Below are 12,248 nucleotides of genomic sequence, written 5' to 3' on the forward strand. Positions count from 1 at the left end.
CTGTAGACTATTTCAAATTGACATTATGAGAGGGAGAGAGAGAGAGAGAGAGAGAGAGAGAGAGAGAAAAATTTCATTTGTCGATAAATAACAAAACGGGATAGAGAATGAAAGGGATTACAACTGCAGGCTAGAAAGGTATCAATAAGTTTGCAACGAGAATTTCCGTGCGAAATATGATCGATGTTATCGATGATAAATCGAGGTAGATGTAACTTTTACGCTGTGACATCGAATGCTTTTGGTGTCAATCGATTTTTTTCCATGAAACATGGAACGTTGGACCTCAGTGGAATTCGGCAAATTTTTGTTTTTTATTCTCGGGGATGTTACGGTTTCCGGGAATTTCGATAAAGTTATAGCTATAGACAGTTTGGCGCACGGGAAAAGTGCGTGACGCCCCGATCGACCGAGGCCGCTTTGATCGTCGATATTTTTATTAGCACTGGCAGTCCAGAACTGCAGAATTTCTGAAAATCTTCAGGATTACGTTCTGTTAAAAAATATCGTTTCATACCCGTAACATATCGTTTTATTGGTTAGTTTTTAATTTTCAATGATGTTATAAAAATATGGAAATAAAAAAGGATTAAATTATCTTTGCAAATAAAAAAAGAGAGAAAGGGAAAGGGAGAAACGATGGCAAACGTTAAGTTATTCCGACACAATTCTGTTTAATTCGATCAGTGGCACGAATAACGTCGAGATAACGTTTTTCCGCATTTTGCATTGGAAATTTCACCGAGTCATATTTTTAAACGTGTTCGTCCACCTCAGTGAAGTTCACGAAGTACATTCGTGCAACTTTTTTTGACATCAGTACCGCCGCACGCGACACGACGGAAATTGGTTGCCGAAGTTCCATCACTTATACGTTTCAATTTAAAAGCGGATTGAACGCTTTAGGCTTTATGCGTGCAGGTGCGAATTCTCGATACAAATTCTCTGTAAATTATTATGATTATTGCGCTTGAAAAATAATCGTACGCGAAAAAAAACGCCGACACTGATTCGCATTGCGCAACTGTACTGCGAACTTTTACCATTTTATCAATGTAACCATTATTGTCGGAAGAAGGACCACTTTCGCGCGCTAAAATGCACCGGGAAAATGTGCATACCGTTTTGACGAACGATCGCATAATGCAGCAGCTGTGAACTCGATTGTGAACTGTTTCGCGAGCATATGTGCGATCTCTATAAAGCATTTTAAATTATACTAGTACACGGACACAAAGCATGATAATAAATAAAACATACTGCTGACTACTGTTAAATTTTCTGGAATTGTTGGACGGAGTATCTCATAAATTCCCATTATTCATAAAACGCATTCAATAACATTGTAGCCGGTAATGAAAAAAAAAAAAATAAATAAATATGATGTATTATAAAAGTCTCTGAATATTTTAATATATACGTGTAATTATATTCAATTAATTCAATATTAAAAACTTTGAAAGGGTGAAACTGGTTCATATCTATCATATCCACACACACACGCGTATTCGAAATTCAAATAGTAATTTACGGAGAACCCATTGCCCCATCAACTCGGGCAATACACAGTTCTAGAGAGACTATGTGCATTACAGGTTGCAAATTCAGTTTACTTATCCGAAAGTTGAAGGCTACCTATCTCCACTTGACCATAATTAAATTCGACCGAATGTCCGTGCTCTCGCATCGATAATAAATTTATAGTTTCACGACGAAAAGCTAAGTATGTCAAAATACAAAAAGCAGTAAAAAGCACGCGAACTGAAAAAGAATCGCGCGATGTGAATCGCGATATTTCTGGTATCACGATATCGGAAGCTAATGATACTAGCTTTCTCAAGTTCGAGACCCGTTGAGACTCCCGTCGAGACAAGATTACGACGTGTTACATCGAAGTTCTGAATAATCCAATAAGGCTTCATAGTATAACAATATCCTGATCGTAATATCATTAAAGTACAAGATCATTATAAAAAGTCGAGTCTTTTTCTAATGTCGTCAAACACCTGCACGTATATGCAGTAGGAATATTCTCCGAGTTTGACCTGAAATTTTGAAGACATCTTCAAGTTTCGAATATGATCATTATTTCTTTGTAAAGAAATTATATGTGTAAAATTACAACAATTAGTAGCGAGTACGATGTATTAAAGATATACATTTTTAAAGATATACATTTATACATACTTGAATTTAAAAATAAAATTGTATTCTTCTTTATAGTAAAATAATAATGATAGAGGAATCTCTCCAATACACGAAAAAATGATTAGATTAAAATTTAAAATCATACAGGAAATATTTACGTAACAATTTGCAAATAATTTATGTTCAACTTTTTAAAGATATGTTATCAAGATATATAAAAATATAAATAAAATATGTGATATTATCATTATATATACATATTAAAAATTTGTACAGTATGTATAAAAATTATAAAATAATATCATTGTATAGTAATTTTTTGGTTAATATAAAGATATATTTACACAGTTAAAGGTAAAGTGCTAATTTTTGTAAAAACGCCACATTTCCACATTATAAATTATATAATTCTTACTCATCATATTATTTATTTTTTTATAGTGTGAGTTGTGTGAAATGTAAAACATCTTACATAAGTTTTAAATTTTTTTTAATAAAAATAAATTTGACAAATCTTGTAAATAACGTTTTTATGTTAGAAAAATTCTTTTAAAAAATAAATAATGCATGAATTGGCGAAAGTGAAATTATGTACTAAACTGAATTTTGATATAGATGTAATGAATTTTGCCAATGTATAAAAAAAAAAACTTAAAAACATGAATTAATTGTTAGAAGTGCAATTTTTTAAAAAATAAATATCTACATAAATAAAGGATAATCAACTTGTATTTTTTAAATTATTATATACATATATTATGGCGATTGTCGTTGCAGAAGTAGTATGAAGTTTAAGCAACTACTTTCAAATGCTTGACGAATGGCAATCAATTCGCAATTGATTCGCTACTCATCACTAGATAGCGGCTGAACTCGTAAGTCAAATCCGACATGGACTTAGATAAAAACTCGCGAGTTCGCTGTAACAACGGCACTCATCCGCTTTCGTTTCTGGAAGGACAGCTGCAACATAATTCCGAAGAGCAATCTAATCAATCTACGTCTTCAAGAAGGCCGCTTCGCCTCGACTATTTACGGGACAGAGGAAGGATGAGAAGCGATTCTGATTTATCCGACAAGAATCTTCGGTGCTTGCAATTTCCGACGAGAAGTCTGCGGTATTCAGCTTACCAATGTCTGCGAAGCCCAATTCTAAGGAGTCACCTGCGGAGCAATATGAAAATGCCACGTGGAAATCTGCCTGCCGTGGAATCTCAGGGGACTTTGAGTTTTTCTCGGTGCTCCAAATTCTTTCTCGCCGGCTTCACCACCACTTCACAAGAGAGGCACGCTGCCAAATATATCGATTCACCGAGGCATTTTGGTAATACCGCAAACAACCAATCGGTCTGTACAGACGGAGTCAATCATACAGATTCATCGAACTATCCAAGCAGGATCGCGAACAATTAATCGGTGTCCATACAGACGTAGCAGCCGGACCGCTCTTTTGTTACTACTTCAGTTTATCACTGCGGAGCTTTACTCAGCGCCGACTACGACGCATGAGACAACAACAAGGGCATTCTGACGCTGAGAGCGAAATCACCAGGGATGACGAAGAGGCGAACAAGCGACTGTTACAACACTTACAATTAGCGACTGAACACCAGTTGCCAAATCTAGAGGGAGGACCAGATCCGACACAAATTAATCTGACAGGATCATCTCTCATTTGCATACACAACTATCCTTTTCAGAACGACCATGATATTGATGTTAGTAAAATACACACATACATACACACTCGCGCGTGCGCGCATGCATATATGCAGAATAAATTATAAATATATTTTAGCGTATTTGAATAAAATAAAAACGCAAATGTTATACAATTATATCAAATAATGACAATAAACAATTATATCAAAAACTTTTTTATTTACAAAAGTTTTAGATGGATACTTCTTTTTCATAATAGATTATCAAAGTGTTCTGTATCATTTCCATCATGCCTGAGCACAATGTATACATATGATTGGCATATTCATTCATAAACATTAGCATTCCATATTCTCCTTTTCTATTTGCAAGAACATGATCATAAAATTTTACTTTATATGACTCATTCCATAAATCATAATTTTGTTCGACTACTAAAATAATTATGTTAGGGATGCTCGAGTTAGCTGCTAGAATATCAAACATAATTATTTTGATAGTTCCACAAAATTACTTTTAGAAGTATCTAAATAACTATCTTTAGGTATTTCATCAAAATTGTCCTTTCGTGTATATAATTATCAAAATATAATATCAAAATATAAATTCAAAAATATTACAAAATATAAAATAATTAAATAAAAAATTAAAAAATACACAAAACAAAATTTTAATAATTTATAATAAAAAATATATAAATTATATGTATATTAAATTAATACATAAAACTCAATTGAATAAAACAATTTCAAAGATATCAAGGACTAAGAGTCAAAGATGGTTGTTAGTTAACTAATATTTAATATTCTATCTAAATAATATACATTAAAACATAAAACAGATGTTTCGACCAAAAATTAGATCATTTTCAATGTAATTAAAAATATAAATAATAAATAAGTAATGTCTTAATTAACGTTTCCATGTATATAATAAAATATTCTTAAATGTATATTATTGTACATATAATTAATATATTTTTTATTTGGTAAATGCCAGAATTTTATTTTATCTTTTATTTGTCTGGTCACTTTTAATAATTTTCAGTCTTATAATATTGTTAGATTTTATATTTTGATGATTTTTATACTAATTACTGGATACTACCTTGTTTCTTTTTTATTATCTCAAGGTTAGAATAATTGTCTAATTCCACAATTGTGATAATTCTAGTCTGTAATGACCCCTTGGAAAAACTATTACGCGGGAATATTCTTTTGAGAGATCGCCACGCTGCGCCAGTGCAGTGTCCCAAATAAGCTGGCGACCCGTCACGATCGAAACATCGTGGTCTCCCTTCTCGGTACACACTTTATCCGATTAACGGCGTAATAACGAAACTATGGATAGCGTAATCGCGGTTTAAGTTTGGTCCGGTTGTTTATCACCCCCTCTCGAGCCCATACATACGACTACGACCGCGCATGCACGCCTATATGCACCGAAGTCACCGTATCGCGCGCTCGCCGTGTGTTTGCCAATTTCAATGCAAATATAGAAGATCTTCCTCGGTCTCTCTGCAAACGTATCACCTCGCTCTAACCTATTGGCCTTGCCACGCGGTGTATTTGCGCTCTCGAGCGACCGCCGCGGTGCAGTGCTGAGCGGCCCTAGGCTTGATACGGCTCGAATGCACTCGTGCAGTTTAGCCCGAATGTATTTCCGCCGCCGCGGAGCGTAAATCTTTTTTCAGGCGATGCCTTTACAGCCACAAGCGCGTAACGGAGCGGAGCTTTTGGCGCGTTGCCGCCGCGTTTAGGGACGTTAGAGGGATATTTACTCGATTCGAGCTACTCGGGTTTGCGAGTAGTCGAACCCGTACGATTCCCCCAATGATATCTTCCGAAAGCCGGGCGCGTTCATTTATCTTTCAGGGACGAGAAATAATCTGGACGATGTTAAATTTGTAAATATTTAAAGCTCGTCCGCGCTTTTTCAAACGTTTATCAGACGAATTAAATTATATTATTTTAAAAAGCATCGTACATAACGTTTTTTGCAAGTCAGCTATGAAAGTTACAAACTTCATAAGCAAAGTTCTACCTCCGTGTGCTTACGTATTATGTGAATTCGCAGCACCATAGATAAAAAAGAAGAAACAGGTGAAATCAACATTTCTATAACGGAAATATCAGTAAAAATCGATGTACAGTGGAGAAGAAATATAATGTAAAAACTTAAAAAGTTTGATATAATAATAGGACAATAAGGACAAATGAGTGTCACACTCTGTAGTTGATGCGAAGGAATACAATATAATTTTATTATTAAAAAAATTAAAGAAAAAAATATATTCAAACGTTTCGAATTTTTTTCGGGTCATTCTTACGATATACGCAGTTGGAAAATTAGTGTCAAATTTAATACATTTTACATTATATTCGAAACGGTCCATGAAATTTGTGTATAATGAATATATTGAGAAGTAATATTACAAATATTATATGTAAAAGTTAATACAAAAATGTAACACTATAAGCAAATTATAAAAGCATTTTAAATTAATACATTTTATTTATTTATTTTAAAACTTATATTTCAACAAACATTTTTTTAATTGTTTATTTACTCATAAATTATGTTACTTTAAGAAGTGTTGAATATATTTAATATCAAATATTCAAAATGTTGAATATTCAATTTAACAAAAAATATTCGAATAACTATGACATTATTTTAAATGAACATTTGGATATGTTAAAAATTCAATAGGTACAAAAATTTTAACAAGTATCGGTTTTAACATAAATACAAAATGGATACAGTAAAAATATTTTTTATTACATATAAATTTTACACAAGTTTTAGTAGACAAAAATGGTAAAAAGAATATGTCATTCACATCGAAAGCCGTTTATATTAGTCGGTCCAAAAATATCCCGTAAATAGATGCATAAAATTAAAGAAGCACAGAACCAATATTTACAGAATTAAAATAATCAGTACAATAATAATGTTCATAAAAAGCAAAAATATTAAAAAGGATTAGCAGAAATAATTACAGTTTAAAACAAGTAAAATTAAATAAGTAAGATGTTGACAAGACAGAGAACTTTTAAAGTCAAATAGAGTAAAAAAGTTTATAAAAGACCGAAGGGAAAAATTAAACTCTATAGTTTTCCATGGCAAAGGAGCGCAGAAATTTCGTGATTGTCCGGCGCGGAGCTAATGACACATAAAATACTTGGTACATTTCGAGACGAGAAGAGACATTTAAAAGGAGCGAAAGAGGGAAAGAGGGGAGGGGAGGGGAGGGGAGTTAAAAGCGCAATCCGGAAAAGGACCGCATCGCGAACGATCGTCGAGTGCACTCTGTCGAGTATCAAACGTGGCGTCTTCCGCTCGTCGTATTCGATTAACTCTCGCCGTAAACGAAGCATCGTTGCGACGAGAGGGAGGTGGAGGAGCACGATAAGAAGAGGTGCGATAGAGAGAACGAGTCATCTTAATTCAGCGAAATTTTCTCCGACTTTATCACCCATGCCTGACTGCGAATTACCACTCATTCGCGGGCAGCTCGTTAAAACTCACCTTCCTCTCCGTTCCCGAGCTGAATTTGCTGACCGTCCTCGCGCCGCCAGGTAATGTTGGGCGCCGGGGAACCCGTCGCAGCGCAACGCAGAGTCACGTTTCGTCCCTCCATCACCACCATGTCCGTGCTGGTGTCATAGTCCAGAATATCAGGCGGCACTGTCGGCAAAAAAGTACGAACGTGAAAATATCGTATATAAGTTGAGTGAGCTGGGCTACACAGCACGTACGTGCATTTAAAAAAGAAAAGATAATCTGAAGAGAGAAGAAACTCTGCGTTAACGGAGATGTGAATCACGCTTCTATACTTATATGTTGTTCCAATTATCTCGATCATTTACCCAATCGAGCGAGATTGTTTTAGCGAAAATCGTAATTATGTTTATGATTCGTTTCGCAAAAAATTATCTCGGTGATAGATATTAATGGTACACTATTAGAAAAAATTTGATATTCGTAATTATATGGTAAAATAATTATAATTGAGAATTTCATATTTTTATTTATTATTACTACATAATGTTACATAGAAAGAATCGTTTTGTTGAAGTATCTAAAAATCTAGATATAAATCTAGAAATAATTTGTTTGGATCAGAATAAATATGCAGGAATAAATATGCTTAAATTGTAGGTTGCTAGAATATTAATATTTTTTGCAGCATTAGCTTGAGAGAACGCTTCAGCAAAATTATTTTCAGATTTGTACTTGATTAAATTTTTGAATACTTGAGCAAAACTTTTTCCATATAATAGTAATAATTACATTTGTATACAAAAAATATAGTCGTTTTTGAGACCAATTATATATGTATATTTCCTTGTATATAGGATTATAAATATAATAATTATTATATTTTTTTTTATTTATTGTTTAGTAATTCTTATTACTTATAACATTAGTTATATATATTAATGATAATTATAAAAATGGAGCTCCTAAACATAATTATTTTACTATGCAATTATAGTTACAAACATCAAACAGTTTTTTCTTAGTATATTAGAAACTCAGTAGAATTATGTTAGATAGAAAAGTACATCAGATGAAGGAAAACCGCGAGATTGGATAACCGTACTATATTTGTCTTTAATCCAGCTAATGGACGTGATCCTATAATCATACGATATCTAATAAAAGAGCTTACATTCAGGTATCTGGTTACCAGAAATTAGAAGATATCCCGAGCAAAAGCGGAGTACAGAGTAGTAAATTTGATCTTCATGACGCTACCATGAAGACCATGAGACGTGAGAGAGCGCAAAGCGTTTGCTTTCGCAATACTTAGCGCAACAATAAGCCTGTAAGTTGCTTCTTGCGAAAGCAGTAAAGGGGTGGACAAGTATATCTGTTCATCCATAAATCAGCCGTCGTGGATTAGCTCTCTGTATGCGCGAAGGGTGGAAAGTACGAGCAGTAACCACGTCGTTCACGTACAACGTACGACGGGACGACACGTGCGCATACACGACGCATGCAGGCTGCACGTAATAAAGTAGACAACGATAACGGCGGGAACGAACGCATCCGCGTCATCTCCGGCGGAAGCGACAACTTCACCCCGCGCGCCACTCATCCTACCTATAATGTCGGATCTCTTATACTTAGTCATTAAAGAGAGAGCAAGTTAAAGGAAACGAATTTCTCATTTCAGATATCACTCACCGACAGAAAAGTGTTTGGTATTTGTGATTATAATTGATAAAATAATTATTAGGTTATTAGGTTAGAACTTTAATTTTTATTGTTATTACTGCTATAATATTAGTAATAGTAATATTTATATTTATAATGTTATACATAATATTTATATATAAAAATATATAGCTCGCTATTATATATATATTAATTCTATATGTAAATTATATATATAATATTTTCGATAGCTATATAAAATATATAACTAGTTAGTTGAAAATAATTATAATTATTAGTCATTTTTTGTGTGTCAGCTCTATATACATATATTATATAAAATTATTATTACTACACAAACCAAAGAACTTTTCTTTTTGTACAATATTATCAATTGTTATACTAAAGTAGTATAATAACTATGAAAATGGAATTCCTAACATTAAATAATCATTTCATACAATCGAAATATGAAAATGGAATTCCTAACATTAAATAATCATTTCACACAATTATAATAATCACGATTATCAAACACTTTTCTTTCAATACGAACTTCTCGAGACCCGGGAGTTTTGCGGAGTTTAGAATAGCTCGGAATTTATCTCGGATTATATAAACATATGTACACACAATTATTTCATTTTGTTCATAGCAGCTGTCATAAAAAAATTCTTGACTTCATCGACGCGACGGACAAGATACAAAATTGTCTCGCATGCAACTTTCCTATCCAATTTATCCAAGAACGTGCGCGCATTAAAATCCCGTGTATACAAATGCAGATTGTTGAAGCTTACCGACCGCACTACTCTTGCCCCGGTTTCCGTATAAAACGACGGACTTTACGATCGCGATCCGGAAAGAATATCAACGCGCGACACGCGCGTTCTTTGCGGAAATCATAATCCTGAGCGTGGCCCGGTTATTCCGCGGCCAGGCTTTTCCATTTTGCTACACCCATTAAAGTCTATCCAAGCTCTCTTCTTTTATCTTCTCTTTCTTTGCGTTCCGCTTACATACTCTCTCTCTCTCTCTCTCTCTCTCTCTCTCTCTCTCTCTTTCTCTCTCTCTCTCTCTCTCTCTCTCTCTCTCTCTCTCTCTCTCTCTCTCTATCTATCTCTCCCCCTTTCTCCCTCACACCTTTTCTCGGGATAAACGCGTCCCTCGCGAGTAATGTCTTACTATAAGGTTCGCCTACATGCGAAGGATTGCATCGGTTACCGGAAGGGAGGAGCCGGAAAGTCGAGGTTGACGGGGTCGATTTTATTCCGCCCTACGGCCGGAACTCGATTTGCGGTTGAGTGCCCGTATGGGTGATGCTGAATTGGCGGGTCAAAGCCACCTAGAATCTCTGCCGGTCACCGAGAGACCTCACTTCTCTTTCTATCCTCCGCACAATCGAGCTTCGAACATTTGTTCGTTCGTTCGCTCGCTCGTTGATTCGTTCGTTCATTCGTCCGTTCGATCGTACGCATGGCGTCTATTTGGAGACCACGCGGATTATGGATACCAATATCGCTCACGGTGCTATTTTATCAGTGATATCTGATCGAAACATACAATAAAGTATACATATTGTGTAACACTATATATGTATATTCGACATAAATGATAATACATACGAGCAATAAAAAACTTAAATGTTAAATATACAATTCTAATATGTCTATTAATTAGTGAATTCGTAATGTTGATGACAGCAATAATACAATAAGAAAAGGAGCTTTCTTTATTAAAGTTGATTTAAAATTATATTCTATTTTCGTAGAACTTCGTAAAAGATTTTTCGCTCAAAATAAATTTATATATTAAAATATCTATTATTTAATATATACTATTATATATACAATACTAATACTAATAATATTTACTATATACAATACATAGTGCACAGATAGAAATATATATTCGTATAACATTTACAATAAAATTATCATTAAAGTATATCATATTATCTCTTGATTATCATATTATATATGTATACAAATACAAATATGATTGACATTAGAGTATAAATTACAAGAGGTTATTCAAATTTTCGATGTAATTAATTCAAAGTTTTCCCGGAACTGAATTATAGTTTAGTGATTAATGGTTGATCTCTAACCGATTACTCAGGCCGATGTATTCAGTGAAAACTTCGCAACAAATTGGGCATTACTGCGGTTGCAATCCGCTTTTACTCCTCCATTCCGTCTACTATTCCACGTGTTTTGTAACCTAGCAAACTGCGAAACAAAACTCAGCGCAATCGCTCATGCGGCTGCTACCGTTTACCACCACATCAATCTGGACCCAAATCTTAACTCGTTGTGCTCGACTGTACCTAAAGCATTATTTCAATACCAGTATTCACCTAAATTCATCTTCCTCTTCAGTTTATACATCAACATTTTCTACATCGAGAATCGTGTACAAATGGTTAATGAATTTTAGAAAGCTTTACCGAATGTCATAGAAAAGGATTTCCACTGGAGTTACACGATTACATAAAGCGATAACGCAATTGAAATTGATATTTTATGAAATACGGAAATGTATGTTCGGTCAAGATTAGATTACCAATCATTTAATATAGTAATGGATGGCCTAGTTTCTGTTATTTCGCACGTTCGTTTTATGGTTTCCATCTCGTGTATTACGCGTCACATTACAGTAAACCGTTCCGTCCCATCCAGAGTCTATCAATCTGGATTCAATGCTTCATTGCTGTGAGATCGTGAATTATAAAACAATTTTAACATGGAACTTAACATGAATCTTCCGTTATTGAGAGGACAGTTATCTGACATCAATTCATGACGTTATTGTCTTGATGATGGGCGATTTCATATATCATTCGATAGCATTATCATTATTATTGACAAAAGAAAATGTGGAATGTGCTGGTGACAAAAGTCTGATAATAGCTACTAAATATATTTTATTTAGCGTAATACTAGTGCAATATTTAGTAAATATTAATAAATATTATTATAATATAAGCAATAATCAACTGTTAGGTAATAAACCTTTTGCAATGGATGTACAAGTAACAATAAGTAGCAATAAAAAATCCGTAACTATCAGAAGAATTTCTTTAAAATTGATAGAGTTTAGCTTCTTTATGGTCAACTAATTTGACTTATACTCTATCTCAGTGGAGCTAAGATCCTTAAATATCTATTATTTAAAACAGAATTTTAGAAAATTAAACATTTCTGAGAAATCTTGCAAATAGATAATCGGCAACACTATGAAACTATCAAATAATTTATTTATAATTTATA

The 12,248-nt window shown here is 33.8% G+C and overlaps 1 protein-coding gene across 1 annotated transcript in view; it reads right to left on the reverse strand.

The window, feature by feature from the left end:
* Positions 1–12,248, reverse strand: part of LOC108686466 (neurotrimin) — an 87,974-nt gene that overhangs the window by 22,077 nt on the left and 53,649 nt on the right. Inside the window, exon 4 of the mRNA XM_018191797.1 lies at positions 7,342–7,500. Within this exon, the coding sequence (XP_018047286.1) occupies positions 7,342–7,500 (159 nt within the window). The remainder of the gene's footprint in view (positions 1–7,341; positions 7,501–12,248) is intronic.

This window comes from Atta colombica, unplaced genomic scaffold (genome assembly GCF_001594045.1).
Source record: "Atta colombica isolate Treedump-2 unplaced genomic scaffold, Acol1.0 scaffold183, whole genome shotgun sequence".
In the NCBI taxonomy this organism is placed as follows: Eukaryota; Metazoa; Arthropoda; class Insecta; order Hymenoptera; family Formicidae; genus Atta; species Atta colombica.